Below are 22,462 nucleotides of genomic sequence, written 5' to 3' on the forward strand. Positions count from 1 at the left end.
GCATGAAACAGAAAAAAGAAAAGGGCATGCAGAAAGGGTTCTACCGCGTACAAGGAAAGACAGCAGAACCTTCCGGAAAATACTTACTTTCTCCCATTAACCGCACTATAGGAACCACCATATTTCTTGCGGTTTCCTATTAACTCTATGATTTCAGGGACGTAGCTGGCAAACATGGCCTAAGGAGAAGATAGGAGACACAAGAAGAGACTAAAGAAGACACTAGGCCATAGAGGAGGGGGAGCCGTCTAGCGGGCGCTTAAATCCAAACAGAGTTCTGGGTGGAGACAAAAATAGTTCTTAAGATATCAGATATCAAATAAATGTGCAAATGCTGAAAAACTGGGGGGATGTTAGTGTCCAAAAGTTTCTCTTGTAGTTCTCACTCAGCATTGACACTTTAAAGAAGAGAACAAACTAAGAGATGTGTTGCCCAATCAATGTTTTAAAAAATAATTTTGTTGTAAAATCAAAAGAAAATATTTGTATTAAGAAACCCCAGTTTTTAAGGGTCATGGGTTTTGGGAAGAAAAAATAAAAAGTGTAAATATCGCCACAGCCGACCAACAACGGTCGATCTGAAATAGCATCCAAAATATCTGGAAGTGGCAAAGAGAGGTGGGAAAAAAACCTATGTGCCATGTTTTGTCCAACAAACACCAATGATGTGGCAGGTTGATTTGAGCAGGCCGGCCTGATGGTCCACAGCTGCAAAACACATTAAGACTCATTTGGAGGGCAGTGGGAATGAGCTGGATGCATTTGGCAAAGTGTTGCAGCTTGCTGTCCTGAAGTACAGTACTTCTCTTTTCTTGTCTATGTCAATGTCAATATCATGCTAGCACTGTTTAGTTTTTTTTTATGACTGTTTAGCGATTGAGCGCTTTGCTAGCTAAACGATCTCAACTCGTGGAGTTGCAATGATCATGAGAACGGTGAGGAATCAGCCCAGAACTACATGGGAGGATCTTGTCAATGATCTCAAGGCACGCTTTGCTAGCTAGACCTTTGAGCCGTTCGCTAACTGTATAGATACCCACTAACTGTTGAGCTGTTTGCTAACAGTTGAGCTATCCACTAACTGTTGAGCTGTTTGCTAACCGTTTAGCTATCCATTAATTGTTGAGCTGTTTGCTAACAGCTGAGCTATCCACTAACTGTTGTGCTGTTTGCTAACCATTTAGCTATCCATTAATTGTTGAGCTGTTTGCTAACCGTTTAGCTATCCATTAATTGTTGAACTGTTTGCTAACTGTTTAGTTATCCATTAATTGTTGAGCTTTTTGCTAACCGTTTAGTTATCCACTAACTGTTGAGCTGTTTTCTAACCATTTAGCTATCCATTAATTGTTGAGCTGTTTGCTAACCGTTTAGCTATCCACTAACTGTTGAGCTGTTTGCTAACCGTTTAGCTATCCATGAATTGTTGAGCTGTTTGCTAACCATTTATCTATCCATTAATTGTTGAGCTGTTTGCTAACTGTATAGAAGCAGACCTGCTGCTGCTAACCCTGAATGGCCTTTAGACATAGTAACACACTTCCTTTATTTTATTACATCTCTATGACGACCACATGGCACACTCTCTAACAGCTGGGGGGGGGGGGTCATCATCTACCTGATCATATGAGATGGATGGTGTTATAGGCTAATAGTCCAAACTAACGGACATCGGTTTAGCTGCAGTGAGCCCCTTTTCCTCTAGGGGGTGTTGGTGTGACTGTGGTTAAACGTCAGGGGTGAAAAAGAGCTGCAGTCGCTATGGTAACACTCAGGCTGGCCTAGGCCTGGTCTTCCTGCCACTGTGTTTGTTGGAATAGTGGGGAGGGACACGAGAGGAAGGGAGTAGTCCTGAGATTGCTTTAATAAGAAGAACGGCAACAACAACATTATCAGGTCGCAGGTGTAGTACATTATCTTATAACTACTCTTCAGACCAATACAACCCACACGCTATAGGAAGGGGGACAAGGGGAGAAACTACAGTACCCCGATACAGACAAATAACATTGATAGTAGTGTAAGCAGGTAGGTACACTGTACATATCTAAATAGGTACAGTGAGGGAAAAAAGTATTTGATCCCCTGCTGATTTTGTACATTTGCCCACTGACAAAGAAATGATCAGTCTATCATTTTAATGGTAGGTTTATTTGAACAGTGAGAGACAGAATAACAACAAAAATATCCAGAAAAACGCATATCAAAAATGTTAGAAAATGATTAGCATTTTAATGAGGGAAATAAGTATTTGACCCCCTCTCAATCAGAAAGATTTCTGGCTCCCAGGTGTCTTTATACAGGTAACGAGCTGAGATTAGGAGCACACTCTTAAAGGGAGTGCTCCTAATCTCAGTTTGTTACCTGTATAAAAGACACCTGTCCACAGAAGCAATCAATCAATCAGATTCCAAACTCTCCACCATTGCCAAGACCAAAGAGCTCTCCAAGGATGTCAGGGACAAGATTGTAGACCTACACAAGGCTGGAATGGGCTACAAGACCATCGCCAAGCAGCTTGGGGAGAAGGTGACAACAGTTGGTGTGATTATTCGCAAATGGAAAAAACACAAAAGAACTGTCAATCTCCCTCGGCCTGGGGCTCCATGCAAGATCTCAACTCGTGGAGTTGCAATGATCATGAGAACGGTGAGGAATCAGCCCAGAACTACACGGGAGGATCTTTTCAATGATCTCAAGGCACCTGGGACCATAGTCACCAAGAAAACAATTGGTAACACACTACGCCGTGAAGGACTGAAATCCTGCAGCGCCCGCAAGGTCCCCCTGCTCAAGAAAGAACATATATACATGCCCATCTGAAGTTTGCCAATGAACATCTGAATAATTCAGAGGACAACTGGGTGAAAGTGTTGTGGTCAGATGTGACCAAATGGAGCTCTTTGGCATCAACTCAACTCGCCGTGTTTGGAGGAGGAGGAATGATGCCTATGACCCCAAGAACACCATCCCCACCGTCAAACATGGAGGTGGAAACATTATGCTTTGGGGGTGTTTTTCTGCTAAGGGGACAGGACAACTTCACCGCATCAAAGGGACGATGGACGGGGCCATGTACTATCAAATCTTGGGTGAGAACCTCCTTCCCTCAGCCAGGACTTTGGAAATGGGTTGTGGATGGGTATTCCAGCATGACAATGACCCAAAACACACGGCCAAGGCAACAAAGGAGTGGCTCAAGAACAAGCACATTAAGGTCCTGGAGTGGCCTAGCCAGTCTCCAGACCTTAATCCCATAGAAAATCTGTGGAGGGAGCTGAAGGTTCGAGTTGCCAAATGTCAGCCTCAAAACCTTAATGACTTGGAGAAGATCTGCAAAGAGGACTGGGACAAAATCCCTCCCGAGATGTGTGCAAACCTGGTGGCCAACTACAAGAAACGTCTGACCTTTGTGATTGCAAACAAGGGTTTTGCAACCAAGTACTAAGTCCCTTTAAGAGTGTGCTCCTAATCTCAGCTCGTTACCTGTATAAAGACACCTGGGAGCCAGAAATCTTTCTGATTGAGAGGGGGTCAAATACTTATTTCCCTCATTAAAATGCAAATCAATTTATTACATTTTTGACATGCGTTTTTCTGGATTTTGTTGTTGTTATTCTGTCTCTCACTGTTCAAATAAATCTACCATTAAAATGATAGACTGATCATTTCTTTGTCAGTGGGCAAACGTACAAAAACAGCAGGTGATCAAATACTTTTTTCCCTCACTGTAAGCTTAACAGTACTATGTAAACATTGCTAAAGTATCATAAAGCTACATTTCAAAATACTTTACAGGTAATAATGCTGAGTAAGACATTGAAGTCTAAAGTATCGTTTACTGATTTTGCTGTCTGGTTTAACAGTTATATCGTGTGAAAATGGAGACAGGCAGGTTGAGGGTGGGGGGAGGGGGGCAAGGCGGAGGAGGGGAGAGAAAAATGTTGTTTTACCAAACCCCCGAGGATGAAGAAGACCATGAACAGGCGTCCCAGGGTGGTTTTTGCATAGACGTCCCCGTAGCCCACTGTTGACATAGTGACCATGAGCAAGTAGACACATTCCCAATAGGAAAGTGACTGGGAATTTTGGAAGTTTTCCCAAGGATCCCCTGAGTTTTCCACCTAGAAACGGGAGCGGGAAGGACATTTGAACAGGGTAAAATGTCAGTCAGAAGCAAAAACGTTGGAAGGATTTTGATCACAACCTCTAAAGCAGGTTCTAAAGGTTCATCCTACCACCAACATGGTCTTAAGAGTCAATCAAACCAGCATTGCAGAGTATACACAGTAGCCAACAAACATGTCTTCCCACGGATTAATACATTTCCTGCGTGGTTGAGGATGCTGTAACACTACCGAGTACCTCCTCCACTGGTTAGTGCCTCCAGTTCGGAACGACTGAACTGAACACGACATGGTTCTGACACTTAGGGCAGCAGTTTGCAAACAAAGGCCCTGCATACGACCTTCTCAATACAAGTTTGATTGAATCTGGCCCTACTGAACTGATGTGCTTCCATTCTAATCTGATAAGCAGGATTTCTGGAACCTTAATATTGATCTAATGCTGCCATCTAGTGTCAGGAGGTTAGCGGTATCCACCTGCATATTCTAATGCTGTATTGGTTGGTGTGTTACTGTACTGTTGGTTGAGCCATTGATATAAATGTACTGACAACTTGAGCCAGCTGTTTGTAAGAAATAACAGAAAAAGTGAAAAAAGGTCAGATTTGATTAAATGATCTGTAGTTTTACTGATAAAAAGGACAGACATTGATCTGTAGTTCTACTGATATAAAGGACAGACATTGATCTGTAGTTCTACTGATTGATTAAAGCGCCCCTAACTCTTCATCATCACATGGAAACACCCTCTATTGGCCGGTCCGAAGGCAATCCCTAGCCCCCTCCACTCGGGTGGCAGCACATCTGAACTGGGTGGGTGGGGGCTACTCGAAGACGGCGCCCACCTAGCCTTTTTAACTAACATGCTGATTCCCAAATCAAGCCCTGGCCCCTACCCCCTAGGCCCTGCTGTGGATCTGAGAAGATCGGATAGGTTTAAGCAATATGGTAAATTGCTGCTTCACCTTGCCTTCAGATAGGCTGGGAATTTCCATATAGTTGCGGGCACAGAAAATGTTGTATTTTGGTACTGGCAGAACTATTGCCACAATGGGTGTGCAACACGGTGCTCTAGGGTATCCCAGCGATAGTTTGACACAAAAACACCTGTAGAGCAGTGCAGGGTTTAAAAAAATATACAATCTAACTTTTTAGTGCACACAACTGTATACAATTAGTTCCGTATTGCTTACATACCTATCCGATCGTTTCAAACTTACAGGAGTGCCCAGGGGGTAGGGGGTAGGGGTTGGTCTGGGACCTTTCAGCACTCCAGATCTGCCACACATCCAGGGGGAAGGGAGGGGCTAGAGGTTGTTTTCGGACCAAGCGTTAGGAGTTCTAACCTCCCTTACTCCCCCTGTAGCCCAGCCCCCCCCGCCCGGCCACTTACCAAATGTATGAATCCGGCAGCTGTTAGCCATGTGCTTATGAAGATGGAACACAGGTTCACCAGCTTGATGGAATTGCTGGGTAGAATAAGAACCATAAACATCTCTCAAAGAGATCCAGACCAGGTAAGGGTGACAGAAAGAGAATAATGTAATGGGAGAGGTTCATCTACTGGGTCTGAGGTGGTGAGGCTAGAAAACACCTGGTTTAGGTTGTAAAGTACAGTACTGTCCTGTACATGTACTCTCCGCTTCTGTCATTATTTTATCATTACGTCAAGTTCTGTCTTTATGTTTGGCACTATATGCCAGTAAGATACAAAAGAAAATGTCTAAGTATTTTAATAAATTTTATTTTTTAAAAGACGTGCTATTCGGTTCTCTTTCTCTATGCCAGGAAATGAATGGGACTGTGGGTCTCTAGGGGGTGGGATCAGGTCAAAAACAAAAATGCACCCAAACAAACATAAAATGAATTAAGCTGAAAGGGATTACTCTATTGAACTGCTAAGGCACATTATGTCATAACAGCTTGGAATGCTGTTGCCAGCACTCTACCCATCATCTTGTGTTGTTTTTCCTACATATAGTCAACAGCTACCACAGTGTCTGTTCTTGCCCTGCTGTAATAGGGAACGTGTCATGCTTTAGTTCAGGATCTGTCTACATTCATCATTCACTCTCTCTTTCACTTTTTATCTCTCTCTCTCCCTCCCTCCCTCTCTACCTATCTCTCCTTTACCTACGTTAGTGCTGAACCACAGAAAGAGAGGATTACTGTACATTACTCAACGACTCTGTGTTTACAGTGTCAACAGTCCAGAAAGGAGAGAAGAGGCACGCTGGGCCAAACAGTCATCTAGAGAAAACCTCAGTGACACTTTACTGGACAGTCCTGCAATTTACCCAGCCACTACATGGGAAAACGAAAGTTAAAATACATAGTTATTACATAACAATTTCAGAAGACATGAGTGAGATTCATTGGCTACTATACAATGTGTCCCATGTGGCTCAGTTGGGACAGCATGGCGCTTGCAACACTATGGTTGTGGGTTCGATTCCCATGGTGGGCCAGTATGAAAAAGCACAAAATGCACTCACTACTGCAAGTCGCTCTAGATAAGAATGTCTGCTAAATGACAAAAATGTACATGTAAAATTTGTTTTAGGTGCTTGAATGAAATCATTTGTAAAAGTGATGAGGAATCACCTTTCCCTGCACGCTTTGAAGTTGTTACCACTTAAGTTGAAATATCTAAGTCTGGAACAGGACTGTAAAATAAAGTGTCACCCTGGCGCCTAGACAAAGAGCAAACCTGAGCCGAACTTCTATGTCAGATGGATTCTGGAGATAGTTGGTGTGGTGCTACCATGCTGGAGTGGTGGCGGTAGTCCAATGAAAGCCCTAATACTTACCTTGTTTTTAAGATATTCAAAAACTGTAAAATTTCAGAGAACTGTATCAATCTCAAGGCTCTCAGGAATCTTAAACCTGAGAGAGAGAGAGAGAGAGAGAGAGAGAGAGAGAGAGAGAGAGAGAGAGAGAGAGAGAGCGAGAGAGAGTGCGAGAAAGAGAGAGACAGAGAGAGACAGAGAGAAAGACAGAGAGAAAGAGATATTAATGAATGTTAATCATCATACAAAATATAAAACGATGGTGTTTTATGCACATCCAACATCACACAAGACCTGACCATAAAAACGACATGACAATACCGGACAGAACAAGAACACCTGAGAAAGTCCATGTTAGTCAAAAGATTGTCAATATATCACCAAAATATTTAGTAAGAAATCTTGTGTGGGCATTGCCCGGAATTTACCTGCACAGCAGGAAATGCAAACTTTTAAAAAGTAAAATTTGTAATTTCCAATTTAAAATGTCAGACTTCATTTGCCCTAATGAAAAATGTATCAACCCCTACAAAAAATTTCCATTAATTTTAATCTTGCTGTAGCAAACTGGCTCAAATGAAGATCCCACATCTGTACGTTAATCAAACATACAGTACTGTATTCTTCATATATACATACACTACCGTTCAAAAGTGTGGGGTCACTTAGAAATGTCCTTGTTTTTGAAAGAAAAGCCATTTTTTTTGTTAATTAAAATAACATCAAATTGATCAGGAATACAGTGTAGACATTGTTAATATTGTAAATGACTATCGTAGCTGGAAACGGCATATTTGTTATGGAATATCTACACAGGCGTACAGAGGCCCATTATCAGCAACCATCACTCCTGTGTTCCAATGGCACATTGTGTTAGCTAATCCAAGTGTATCATTTTAAAAGGCTAATTAATCATTAGAAAAACCTTTTGTAATTATGTTAGCACAGCTGAAAACTGTTGATCTGATAAAAGAAGCAATAAAACTGGCCTTCTTTGACTAGTTGAGTATCTGGAGCATCAGCATTTGTGGTTTTGATTACATGCTCAAAATGGCCAGAAACAAAGAACGTCAACAGTGAAGAGACGACTCCGGGATACTGGCCTTCTAAGCGGAGTTCCTCTGTCCAGTGTCTGTGTTCTTTTGCCCATCTTAATATTTTATTTTTATTGGCCAGTCTGAGATATGGCTTTTTCTTAGAAGGCCAGCATCCCGGAGTCGCCTCTTCACTGTTGACGTTGAGACTGGTGTTTTGCGGGTACTATTTAATGAATCTGCTAGTTGAGGACTTGTGAGGCATCTGTTTCTCAAACTAGACACTCTAATGTACTTGTCCTCTTGCTAAGTTGTGCACCGGGGCCTCCCACTCTTTCTATTCTGGTTAGAGCCAGTTTGCGCTGTTCTATGAAGGGAGTAGTACATAGCGTTGTACGAGATCTTCAGTTTCTTGGCAATTTCTCACATGGAATAGCCTTCATTTCTCAGAACAAGAATAGACTAATGAGTTTCAGAAGAAAGGTCTTTGTTTCTGGCCATTTTGAGCCTGTAATCGAACCCACAAAAGCTGATGCTCCAGATACTCAACTAGTCAAAGAAGGCCAGTTTTATTGCTTCTTTTATCAGATCAACAGTTTTCAGCTGTGCAAACATAATTACAAAAGGGTTTTCTAATGATCATTTAACCTTTTAAAATGATGAACTTGGATTAGCAAACACAACGTGCCATTGGAACACAGGAGTGATGGTTGCTGATAATGGGCCTCTGTACGCCTATGTAGATATTCCATAAACAAATCTGCTGTTTCCAACTACAATAGTCATTTACAACATTAACAATGTCTACACTGTATTTCTGATCAATTTTATGTTATTTTAATGGTTTGAAAAAGTAGCTTTTCTTTAAAAAACAAGGACATTTCTAAGCGACCCCAAACTTTTGAACGGTAGTGTACAGTAGATATACTTTGTGATTTGTAGCCTCTAAGGTGGCTATATTAGGAACACCTGATCTTTCCATGCTAGACTGACCAGGTGAATCCAGGTGAAATATATGATCCCTTATTGATGTCACTTGTTAAATCCACTTCAATCAGTGTAGATGAAGGGGAGGAGACAGGTTAAAGAAGGATTTTTAAGCCTTGAGACAATTAAGACATGGATTGTGTACATGTGCCATTCAGAGGGTCAATGTGCAATACAAAACATTTAAGTACCTTTGAAAGGGTATGGTAATAGGTGCCAGGCGCACTGGTTTGAGTCAAGAACTGCAACGCAGCTGAGTTTTTTACACTCAACAGTTTCCCGTGTGTATCAAGAATGGTCCACCACTTAAAGGCCATCCAGCCAAGTTGACAACTGTGGGAAGCATTGGAGTCAAAATGGGCCAGCATCCCTGTGGAAAGCTTTCGACACCTTGTAGAGTCCATTCCTCGATGAATTGAGGCTGTTCTGAGGGCGAAAGGAAGGGGGGGCGAGTTTGTGCCCTACATGTGTATCTGTCGGATTCCAAAATGAGCTCACCCAGAGATTAAAGAAACAATGCAACACCTGCCTCAATATCAGTTTACATAACACCAATATATTTCCATGCTCTGATTCACTGTGTGTGTGTGTGTGTGGTGTGTGTGTGGTGTGTGTGTGAATGGGTTGATGGAATAATTTACACCAGTAATGACTTAGGTTAACAGAGAAGGGCAGGCCGATGTTGACCAGATTAACTTTGAAACATTTCCTTGAAGTCTAATCTCTCATGGACACACTGTACATACGTAACATGGTGTCGTAGCATCTGACCATTTGGACAAATTACGATTTTACAAGGGTTCGCATCCTCCAAATATTAGAAGGGGAGATTTGACCCACACACTGGACTGAAACGTCTGTTTAGGGGGTGGAGACTTCTCAAGTCTGGTTAGTATATTTCTTTCATACATCTACCCCCAGAACGTAATCGAGCGTCTGACGCAATTAACACAAGATTTTAGTTTTGGGTATCCAAGATTACATGAAGTCTAATCTCTTTGTGTTTTTAGATCTGTTTAAAGTTTCATTCATGGTGTAAACAGATACATTCTGTAAACACAAGTCTTAGTGAGACAACTTACAGCTACCACAAATATTTAGTACACCTGGCCCATGCGGGAATCAAACCCACAACCCAGATGCTACAAACATGATTTTCCAACAAACTAAGCTATTCCATTGAATTCCTCCGCTGCTGTTCGTTACATACATCAGTCTGACTGACATCATCAGAGTCGTTTGTGGTGACGTCAAAATTAGGGGTGTTGTACAAAACAAAGTAATCAGCGATTGGATCAGCTCTAACCAATGGTGAATTTTCAAAACGTTGCTTTACCCATGTGTGTTCTGGCTCTGGCCCAACCCATTGGTTTCTGGGACCAATCAGACAGTCTATAACGTATTTCCATTCTAGAAATCGTAGGGGACGTACTCAGATCCAGACTCATTGCGGAGAAGAAACTAACAGGCGTGGCGTAGCATTTGGCTGCAGCAAGGAGTTTGGGTAGCCAGGCAACCACACGGCAGGAGCAGAGTAAAAAATAAGAATCATAACCACGAGGGATTCCATTCCCTTCTCAGACCTTGGTCCTTACCGCATTTGGAGATGAACCAGATAGATGTTTGAACAGGCACCAGACCCCATTTTAAGCAGAAACATAGTTTATACAACTAGGAATCACAGACAAGACCAGACAGTTTGACTATGGCCCTAGACCTCTATTCTTACCCCATTTGGAAAGGAAGCGTATACTGGACCAGACAGACTGTTTGAACATAACCCAGACCCCATATTCTACCATTCTTACTCCACATAGAATAACTATGGCCCTAGATCTCTATTCTTACCCCATTTGGAGAGAAAGTTCAGAGAGGTCCAGAGAGCAAGATAGGGTCCCTTCTGCCTCTCCTTCTCCATAGCCACTCCACGAGGCCCCAGCCTCACCCTGTACCCTTTCTGAAACAACTCTGCACACGACTTCCTTCTCCTGAACGTGTCTCCACGGGTCTCGGAGCGAGGGGCGGCGCCGCCGCGTGGACCCCGGTACATCAGGAGCTTAGTAGGGATCATCGCTATCGATCACAGATACTTAGTTATCTATTGTAGTCTCCGGTAGTTTCTCTTAAGGGTCCTTGTCTTTCTGAAGAGTGGAACTAAGCTTTAATTCTTCAGAAGTCCTATTCTCTAGTTCTAAGGTCCAACACTGTGTGTTCAAGAGTGTCTCAAAGGAAGAGATGAAGAACTGTTTCTTGAAGGAGGAAATGGATTAAAAAATATTATTTGGAAGACAGACAAGCAGAGTTTTTCCAGGTAGAATTGCGTGCATAGAACACCTGATAAAAGGTGCAGAATCAAGTGCTGCGCGTGCAGAAGAGAACACCAGACTGAGTGACAGTCAGATAGACAGACAACGCCTCCATGTACCTGTCTGGTACAAACTGTATCCTGGTCTGGTCTGATATAAGCTGTGACACAGTAGAGGATCTGTTAATAATCTGAACGGCCCAAACAGATTTCCCTTCGCCCTCTCTGGTGTACCTACAGAGAGTCATGTGGATGTTTCTCCCACCAATAAGGGGCTGTGTTCAGAGGTGAGGCGTTTTTAAAAGTGCCTGAACCCATCCAGGGATTTAGAGAGAGAGAGAGAGAGAGAGAGAGAGAGAGAGAGAGAGAGAGAGAGAGAGAGAGAGAGAGGGATGAAGCAATAATCTGTATTTAATCACAAATGCCGTGCTGTCACTGGCAGATATCAGATATATGGGCAGTAGTTACAGTACATGGGGATAAAGCTGAATGGCAGTTTGTATTGACATCAGCTCACAGCAATAGAACTATCTGTACTACTGAACAGGTAGAGCAGGAAAGAGGAAGCTAGAGTGCTAACCATTTCCCTATCAAGAACATTGGTCCTTGTTGGGCGAGTGCAACACTGTAGGTTTCAGGGCATGTGACGTCACTCCATGATGGCTACTAGTATGCTAACTAGCCCGCATCTGCTACACATGCAACAACCCTGCAAGGAACATCATAATAATCTGTGGGTATGTGCCAAGTCCCCTTCCCCTCTGTCACGTGTCACTGACAGTAGACACACACACTGGAGTCTTATCAATCATCAGCCTGGGGATGACCATGTTACAACAGGGATAATACCCTGTGTTCAGGCAGTCAGGATTATAACACACACACTGATAGCATGCCAGATACTGTACTAGAGTCTGTAAGCCTCTTCAGAGATCAACACAGATAGTACGCTACCATCACCAGCAGAGAGCAGTAGTGATGTGGATCTGGAGAGACATGGATACAAAACATTCATTGACAGTACACAGGCTCCAGAAGTAATATGGGGATATTATGTAATATGGCTTTGAATTATAATGTAGAGCTATTACAACACTGCTTATACCTTCTTCTATAATGGCATTTTGCATGTCTCCATAACACAGAAAACAATGGATTTCTTAACACTGACATCTTATTATACAGTCTAAATAGTTCCTCCTATATTTATACAGTCTCTAGTTACTCCTATATACAGTCTATAGTTACTCCTATAGCTATACAATATATAGTTACTCCACTATTTAACGTCTCTATGTCACGTCCTGACCAGTAAAGGGGTTATTTGTTATTGTAGTTTGGTCAGGACGGGGGGTGTTTGTTTTATGTGGTTCGGGGTTTGTTGGGATATGTGTTTATGTAGAGTGGTGTTTGTTTAGAGTATTCCGGGGTTTTTGGTTATGTTCTATGTTATGTATTTCTATGCTCTGTCTATGTTGTGTATTTCTTTGTGTTGGCCTGGTATGGCTCTCAGTCAGGAACAGCTGTACATCGTTGTTGCTGATTGGGAGTCATACTTAAGTAGTCCAGTTTTCACCTGTCCTTTGTGGGAAATTGTTTTTGCACTGCTGTGGTAGCCTGCAATACTGTTCGTTTGTTCGTTCGTTTTCTTGTTTTGTTTTTGTAAGTGTTCTAATAAAAGTTCATATGAGCACTCAACCCGCTGCGCCTTGGTCCACTATATACAACGACCGTTACACTCTAGTTACTCCTATATTTACACAGTCTATAGTTACTCCTATATTTACACAGTCTATAGTTACTCCTATAGCTATATATATAGTTACTCCTACATTTACACAGTCTATAGTTACTCCTATATGTATACAGTCTATAGTTACTCCTATAGCTATACAATATATAGTTACTCCAATATTTAACGTCTCTAGTTACTCCTATATTTACACAGTCTATAGTTACTCCTATATGTATACAGTCTATAGTTACTCCTATATTTACACAATCTATAGTTACTCCTATATGTATACAGTCTATAGTTACTCCTATATTTATACAGTCTATATAGTTACTCATTTATACAGTCTATATAGTTACTCCTATATTTATACAGTCGATATAGTTACTCCTATATTTAAACAGTCTCTACAGGGTCAAGTTAATTGTATATTTATGCAGTCTATATAGTTACTCCTATATGTATAAAGTCTATATAGTTACTCCTATATTTATACAGTCTATAGTTACTCCTATATTTGCAGTTTATAGTTACTCCTATATTTATAAACAGTTACTTGTATATTTATACAGTCTATATAATTACTCCTATATGTATACAGTCTATATAGTTACTCCTATATTTATACAGTCTATATAGTTACTCCTATATTTATACAGTCTCTAGTTACTCCTATATATACAGTCTCTAGTTACTCCTATATACACAGTCTGTAGTTACTACTACAGTGGGGGAAAAAGTATTTGATCCCATGCTGATTTTGTACGTTTGCCCACTTACAAAGAAATGATCAGTCTATAATTTTAATGGTAGGTTTATTTGAACAGTGAGAGACAGAATAACAACAAAAAAATCCAGAAAAACGCATGTCAAAAATGTTATAAAATGATTTGCATTTTAATGGGGTAAATAAGTATTTGACCCCTCTGCAAAACATGATTTAGTACTTGGTGGCAAAACCCTTGTTGGCAATCACAGAGGTCAGACGTTTCTTGTAGTTGGCCACCAGGTTTGCACACATCTCAGGAGGGATTTTGTCCCACTCCTCCTTGCAGATCTTCTCCAAGTCATTAAGGTTTCGAGGCTGACGTTTGGCAACTCGAACCTTCAGCTCCCTCCACAGATTTTCTATGGGATTAAGGTCTGGAGACTGGCTAGGCCACTCCAGGACCTTAATGTGCTTCTTCTTGAGACACTCCTTTGTTGCCTTGGCCGTGTGTTTTGGATCATTGTCATGTTGGAATACCCATCCACGACCCATTTTCAATGCCCTGGCTGAGGGAAGGAGGTTCTCACCCAAGATTTGACGGTACATGGCCCCGTCCATCGTCCCTTTGATGCGGTGAAGTTGTCCTGTCCCCTTAGCAGAAAAACACCCCCAAAGCATAATGTTTCCACCTCCATGCTTGACGGTGGAGATGGTGTTCTTGGGGTCATAGGCAGCATTCCTCCTCCTCCAAACACGGCGAGTTGAGTTGATGTCAAAGAGCTCCATTTTGGTCTCATCTGACCACAACACTTTCACCAGTTGTCCTCTGAGTCATTCAGATGTTCATTGGCATATTTCAGACGGGCATGTATATGTATTCTTGAGCAGGGGGACCTTGCAGGCGCTGCAGGACTTCAGTCCTTCACGGCGTAGTGTGTTACCAATTGTTTTCTTGGTGACCATGGTCCCAGCTGCCTTGCGATCATTGACAAGACCCTCCCGTGTAGTTCTGGGCTGATTCCTCACCGTTCTCATGATCATTGCAACTCCACGAGGTGAGTTCTTGCATGGAGCCCCAGGCCGAGGGATATTGACAGTTCTTTTGTGTTTCTTCCATTTGCGAATAATCGCACCAACTGTTGTCACCTTCTCACCAAGCTGCTTGGCGATGGTCTTGTAGCCCATTCCAGCCTTGTGTAGGTCTACAATCTTGTCCCTGACATCCTTGGAGAGCTCTTTGGTCTTGGCCATGGTGGAGAGTTTGGAATCTGATTGATTGATTGCTTCTGTGGACAGGTGTCTTTTTTACAGGTAACATGCTGCGGTTAGGAGCACTCCCTTTAAGAGTGTGCTCCTAATCTCAGCTCGTTACCTGTATAAAAGACACCTGGGAGCCAGAAATCTTTCTGATTGAGAGGGGGTCAAATACTTATTTCCCTCATTAAAATGCAAATCAATTCATAACATTTCTGACATGCGTTTTTCTGGATATTTTTGTTGTTATTCTGTCTCTCACTGTTCAAATAAACCTACCATTAAAATTATAGACTGATCCTTTCTTTGTCAATGGGCAAATGTACAAAATCAGCAGGGGATCAAATACTTTTTTCCCCCACTGTATATTTACACAGTTAGTCCTATATTTATACAGGCTCTAGTTACTCCTATATTTATAGAGTCTACATAGTTAAAACTATATTTAGACAGTCTATATAGTTACTCCTATATTTATAGTCTCTAGGTACTCCTATATTTAGACAGTCTATATAGTTACTCCTATATTTATAGTCTCTAGGTACTCCTATATTTATACAGTCTCTAGTTACTCCTATATTTATACAGTCTCTAGATACTCCTATATTTATACAGTCTCTAGTTACTCCTATATTTATACAGTCTCTAGTTACTCCTATATTTATACAGTCTATAGTTACTCCTATATTTATACAGTCTCTAGTTACTCCTATATTTATACAGTCTCTAGTTACTCCTATATATTTATACACAGTCTCCAGTTATTCCTATATACAGTTGAAGTTGGAAGTTTACATACACCTTAGCAAAATATATTTAAACTCAGTTTTTCACAATTCCTGACATTTAATCCTAGTAAAAATTCCCTGTATTAGGTCAGTTAGGATCACCACTTTATTTTAAGAATGTGAAATGTCAGAATAATAGTAGAGAGAATGATTTATTTCAGCTTTTATTTCTTTCATCACATTCCCAGTGGGTCAGAAGTTTACATACACTCAATTAGTATTTGGTAGCATTGCCTTTAAATTGTTTAACTTGGGTCAAACGTTTCGGGTAGCCTTCCACAAGCTTCCCACAATAAGTTGGGTGAATTTTGGCCCATTTCTCCTGACAGAGCTGGGGTAACTGAGTCAGGTTTGTAGGCCTCCTTGCTCACACACGCTTTTTTAGTTCTGCCCACACATTTTCTATAGGATTGAGGTAAGGGCTTTGTGATGGCCACTCCAATACTTTGACTTTGTTGTCCTTAAGCCATTTTGCCACAACTTTGGAAGTATGCTTGGGGTGACTGTCCATTTGGAAGACCCATTAACGACCAAGCTTTAATTTCCTGACTGATGTCTTGAGATATTGCTTCAATATATCCACATAATTTGTCTTCCTCATCATGATGGCATCTATTTTGTGACGTGCACCAGTCCCTCCTGCAGCAAAGCACCCCCACAACATGATGCTGCCACCCCCGTGCTTCACGGTTGGGATGGTGTTCTTCGGCTTGCAAGCCTCCCCCTTTTCCTCCAAACATAACGATGGTCATTATGGCCAAACAGTTCTATTTTTGTTTCATCAGACCAGAGGACATTTCTCCAAAAAGTACGATCTTTGTCCCCATGTGCAGTCGCAAACCGTAGTCTGGCTTTTTAATGGCGGTTTTGGAGCAGTGGCTTCTTCCTTGCAGAGCAGTCTTTCAGGTTATGTTGATATATGACACGTTTAGTGTGGATGTAGATACTTTTGTACCTGCTTCCGCCAGCATCTTCACAAGGTCCTTTGCTGCTGTTCTGGGATTGATTTGCACTTTTCGCATCAAAGTACGTTCATCTCTAGGAGACAGAACGCGTCTCCTTCCTGAGCGGTATGACGGCTGCGTGGTCCCATGGTGTTTATACTTGCGTACTATTGTTTGTACAGATGAACGTGGTACCTTCAGGCGTTTGGAAATTGCTCCCAAGGATCAACCAGACTTGTGGAGATCTACAATTTTTTTCTGAGGTCTTGGCTGATCTCTTTTGATTTTCCCATGATGTCAAGCAAAGAGGCACTGAGTTTGAAGGTAGGCCTTGAAATACATCCACAGGTACACCTCCAATTGACTCAAATGATGTCAATTAGCCTATCAGAAGCGTCAAAAGCCACGACATAATTTTCTAGGAATTGTCCAAGCTGTTTAAAGGCACAGTCATGTAAACTTCTGACCCCCTGGAATTGTGATACAGTGAATTATAAGTGAAATAATCTGTCTGTAAACAATTGTTGTAAAATGACTTGTGTCATGCACAAAGTAAATGTCCTAACCGACTTGCCAAAACTATAGTTTGTTAACAAGACATTTGCTGTCAAGGCTGTGGGTAACTGGTGAAAGGAGTCAGGCGCAGGAGAGCTGAGATGCGTGGACAAGGTATTTCATTCAAGAAAAACACCAGTATAAACACAATACTAATGGTGCTGGAAAAATACCGGTATCACGAAATAAACCGGTGTAATAACAAAACCTGGTAACAATAAACCAGCCGTCAGATACAGCCTTACAATAAAACAAACACACACACAAACATGGGGGAAACCAGAGGGTTAAATAATGAACATGTAATGAGGAATTGAAACCAGGTGTGTAAAAAAACAAAGACAAAACAAAAGGAAAATCAAAAGTGGGGGTCAAAATCAAAAGTAATAGTCAGTATCTGGTGTGGGCACCAGCTGCATTAAGTACTGCAGTGCATCTCCTCCTCATGGACTGCACCAGACTTGCCAGTTCTTGCTGTGAGATGTTACCCCACTCTTCTACCGAGGCACCTGCAAGTTCCCCGGACATTTCTGGGGGGAATGGCCCTAGCCCTCACCCTCCAATCCAACAGGTCCCAGACGTGCTCAATGGGATTGAGATCCGGGCTCTTCGCTGGCCATGGAAGAACACTGACATTCCTGTCTTGCAGGAAATCACGCACAGAACGAGCAGTATGGCTGGTGGCATTGTCATGCATTAGGGTAATGTCAGGATGAGCCTGCAGGAAGGGTACCACATGAGGGAGGAGGATGTCTTCCCTGTAATGCACAACATTGAGATTGCCTGCAATGACAACAAGCTCAGTCCGATGATGCTGTGACACACATTTATAGACTGCATAACTTTTTATGATTGACAGTCTCTAGTTACTCCTGTATTTACAGTCTCTAGTTACACTACCCTCTTAATACAGTCTTTAGTTACTCCTATATTTATACAGTCTCTAGTTACTCCTGTATTTATACAGTCTCTAGTTACTCCTATATTTATAGTCTCTAGATACTCCTATATTTACAGTCTCTAGTTACTCCTGTATTTACAGTCTCTCGTTACTCCTATATTTATACAGTCTCATTACTCCTATATTTATACAGTCTCTAGTTACTCCTATATTTATACAGTCTCTAGATACTCCTATATTTATACAGTCTCATTACTCCTATATTTATACAGTCTCTAGTTACTCCTATATTTATACAGTCTCTAGTTACTCCTATATTTATACAGTCTCTAGTTACTCCTATATTTATACAGTCTCTAGTTACTCCTATATTTATACAGTCTCTAGTTACTCTGATATTTATACAGTTCTACTGTGTCATTTAAAAGCTGCCTTAACATCCTACGCAAGCTCTGCTCTTTCTACGAGAGAAAGAAAGGCAGTGAAGCCCTAGCAGGACTGGAATTAATTGGGGAGAGGGTGAGGGGCTTGCGGATTGGGTCTCTGGGGCTAGCAGCTAGCTAGCATCTTTCAAAGAGTCGTTTGTATGCTAATCCAACACAGCTAGCCTGGCTATGGCCTTCTCGCTCTCAAGGGAGAGATACCCACTTCACGTAGTTTAAGAAGATGAATTTCTTATTTCCATGTAGGAACGCTGCGTGTCTTTTTAGATTAGCCGCACGTTTCTCTACCCTCTTAATTTAAAGCCAATTTGGCAGAAGGTGAAAGAACATTACTGGGAAATGAGAAATGCATAGAGAAGGATATTCCTCTGGTGGAGAATAGAGTAGGCTACTCAAATGTGATGTACTGTAACAATTATAATCTGCTATCACCTAGTAGTGTGTGTGTATGTGTGTGTGCGTTGCATAAAATGTAGTCACACAGAGCGAGCAAATTGAATGAGTCCACAGGAGTTGATGTAAAACTGTGTTAACATCATCATTGTTTTCCTCTGAAACAGACGACTGGAGACAAAACACAATTAGTGAGATGGAAATAGAATTGATGTCCACTCAAACCATTGATGGATCGGTCTATTGATTATCAGTGAAGCCTTTGCAAATTTGTCAACTGCCCACTGGAGCATAACTCAATAGAGATGGATGTGGGGACATTAGACATGTCACTCAGTCGCCAACCACTGGTCAGATTATTCATGTTAGACCTGGAGTCTGATGTAACACGTACCTGATACCTCTACAGTACCATTGGAACAGTGGTATTCAAACTGTTTCAGCAGAGACACATTTTTCCAGCAGAAGTTCTGGGGACCCCTTTTTTCTCCGCAAGAATTTCTTGCAACCCACCACACCCCAAATCTAATGACACAACCTTAAAATTCGCTGGCCAGAGTCTGATGTAATATATACAGCTAACTCTAACCCTAGAGTCTGATGCAATATATACAGCTAACTCTAACCCTAGAGTCTGATGTAATATCTACAGCTAACTCTAACCCTAGAGTCTGATGTAATATATACAGCTAACTCTAACCCTAGAGTCTGATGTAATATATACAGCTAACTCTAACCCTAGAGTCTGATGTAATATCTACAGCTAACTCTAACCCTAGAGTCTGATGTAATATATACAGCTAACTCTAACCCTAGAGTCTGATGTAATATATACAGCTAACTCTAACCCTAGAGTCTGATGTAATATATACAGCTAACTCTAACCCTAGAGTCTGATGTAATATATACAGCTAACTCTAACCCTAGAGTCTGATGTAATATATACAGCTAACTCTAACCCTAGAGTCTGATGTAATATATACAGCTTACTCTAACCCTAGAGTCTGATGTAATATATACAGCTAACTCTAACCCTAGAGTCTGATGTAATATCTACAGCTAACTCTAACCCTAGAGTCTGATGTAATATATACAGCTAACTCTAACCCTAGAGTCTGATGTAATATATACAGCTAACTCTAACCCTAGAGTCTGATGTAATATATACAGCTAACACTAACCCTAGAGTCTGATGTAATATATACAGCTAACTCTAACCCTAGAGTCTGATGTAATATATACAGCTAACTCTAACCCTAGAGTCTGATGTAATATCTACAGCTAACTCTAACCCTAGAGTCTGATGTAATATCTACCTGATAACACAGTACCAGATCTACAGAACCAGATCAAGCATTGGACTGTCTAGCTATAATTGGAATCCCTCCTGTTGTCAATCATCGTCATGTTGCTATAATTTCATACCTTCTCATTTCCTGCAAACCTCTGATATGTCCAGTACCAGCTCATCCTAATAATACTCTGGCCTAATACCCTGTCCCTAGTTAGAGGCCCCTCTGATATCAACCAGTTGATAACGGAGAAGTTGACCTGCATGGCACTATAGCACCGTATAGGCCTCACACACACACACACACACACAGAGAGAGAGTTATGGCACAGTGTTTCTGGTGTGGACCCAGTCAATGGATTGCATGATGTATTGTTGTCTCTACCTTCTTGCCCTGTGTGCTGTTGTCTGTGCCCAATAATGTTTGTACCATGTTTTGTGCTGCTACCATGTTGTGCTGCTGCCTTGTTGTGCTGCAGCCATGTTGTTGTCATGTGTTACTGTCGTACTATGTTGTTGTCTTAGGTCTCTCTTTATGTAGTGTTGTGTTGTCTCTCTTGTCGTGATGTGTGTTTTGTCCTTTATTTTAATTGTATTTTATTTTATTTTTAATCCCAGCCTCCGTCCCCGCAGGAGGCCTTTTGCCTTTTGGTAGGCCGTCATTGTAAATAAAAATGTGTTCTTAACGGACTTGCCTAGTTAAATAAAGGTTCAATAAAATAAATAAATGGATCGCTGGGACAGTCATAGCTGTTGCTACGTAACACACACTTAAACACATCAACACACAATCACACAGCAATAAACAAACATGTAATGTACGCTATTGCAAACACACATTCTATTTCACACACGTGGTGTGTGTGTGTGGGACCGTTTATAACCATATGACCCTAAAATACACTGTCTGACGTACAGAACGTGTCCGTCCGCCTCTACACAAACAAAATGTGACGTGAGTGGGCTGTTCGGGGGTGTATTCTTCTGTGTTTTCTGACACATTCTCCCTCAAAGTGATTTTTTAATCTCACTGGCTTCCCCAGTATGAATAGATAAACACATAAATCATTTATGAATGCATATTCACGGTGCGGAGACGGAAATCTAGGCCATCTCAAAACAATGGCTTCCCTCCCAGTTTCCTTTTTCAACTACCTCCAGAAATAAAGAGGATGATTCAAGACTCCCCGCAGAGGAGATCTACCTCCCAGTAAACCATTTTTGGTTACCTCTACATTCCAAGAACGTTAGTAGGGACGTTCTGAGAATGTTAAAATGGCAACTTCTCTTTTTTTCCCCTAAACACTTTATCCTTGTTTTTTTTTTTGCAATTCAAATTCTAAATAAAATGGCAAATTCTCTCAAATGTAAACCAAATTGGGACTAATGTTATAGTAACATTCGCTGTTGGCTGGGCTCTGTCTTCTTTAACATCAAACTACAGTATAATGTTGTGGGAGCGCAGAGAACGGCTAATTATAACAGAAGCCAATTTCAACCTTTTTCATCATCCTGTATAGCTAGTCACTGCTAACGATAGCGTCACCACGCTACTGCTGCATAGCCTACTGAGAAAAGTCAGCCATGATACAATCCAGACCATTGTATGTTTCCCAGGCTGAACCTGTGGAGGACGCTGTGCAAAGAATGTCCAATAGATGGCAACTTAGAGCTGTCATGACATTAAGTTTTCCAGGTACAATACTTTGCCATATAAATAACTCTCTCACTGCTCCGAGTCATTGTAGAGAGATGGAGAGAAATGTAGAGAAATGTAGAAAGAGAAAAAGGTTCATCCTTACCCAGCCAGCTCCTGTTCAAGTAGACAGATACGAAGACAGGAGGAACAGTGAAGAAGTCCACAACTGAGTTGACCTCCAGCCAGAACCACAGCTTATCATTGGCTGCTATGAACTGAAGGAGAAATAGAAGAGTAACACTTCACTTAAAGCCTGCAAGTATACTGTATTATGTTGATGCAGTTATAATGTATTACAGGGGTAGGCAACTAGAATCAGCCACGGGACGATTTTTGTCAGAGAAGATCGTCAAAGGACAGGAACATAATTATAATAATTTGTACTACGCAAATGTGCCACAACTAAGCCCAAAAATAGATTGTATTTAAAAAGAACAATTTCATACCTGGATTACTGTACATTGAGACACGATCACATACATCTCTTTTTATTATTTTTATTTATTTG

At 41.3% G+C, this 22,462-nt stretch overlaps 1 protein-coding gene across 32 annotated transcripts in view; it reads right to left on the minus strand.

Annotated features, from left to right (window-relative positions):
- LOC106577193 (calcium-activated potassium channel subunit alpha-1) overlaps positions 1–22,462 on the minus strand; it is a 383,781-nt gene that overhangs the window by 99,937 nt on the left and 261,382 nt on the right. For 26 of the 32 annotated variants that reach the window (XM_045701027.1, XM_014155064.2, XM_045701014.1 and 23 more), the window contains exons 5-9: positions 22,058–22,169; positions 6,938–7,013; positions 5,521–5,596; positions 3,954–4,124; positions 88–179 (exon numbers count right to left, since the gene is read on the minus strand). In XM_045701027.1, coding sequence (XP_045556983.1) covers positions 88–179; positions 3,954–4,124; positions 5,521–5,596; positions 6,938–7,013; positions 22,058–22,169 — 527 coding nt within the window. The remainder of the gene's footprint in view (positions 1–87; positions 180–3,953; positions 4,125–5,520; positions 5,597–6,937; positions 7,014–22,057; positions 22,170–22,462) is intronic. The other 6 variants (XM_045701020.1, XM_045701017.1, XM_045701015.1 and 3 more) reach the window with 1 other exon arrangement.

The sequence above is a fragment of the Salmo salar genome, chromosome ssa18, assembly GCF_905237065.1.
Source record: "Salmo salar chromosome ssa18, Ssal_v3.1, whole genome shotgun sequence".
Classification (NCBI taxonomy): domain Eukaryota; kingdom Metazoa; phylum Chordata; class Actinopteri; order Salmoniformes; family Salmonidae; genus Salmo; species Salmo salar.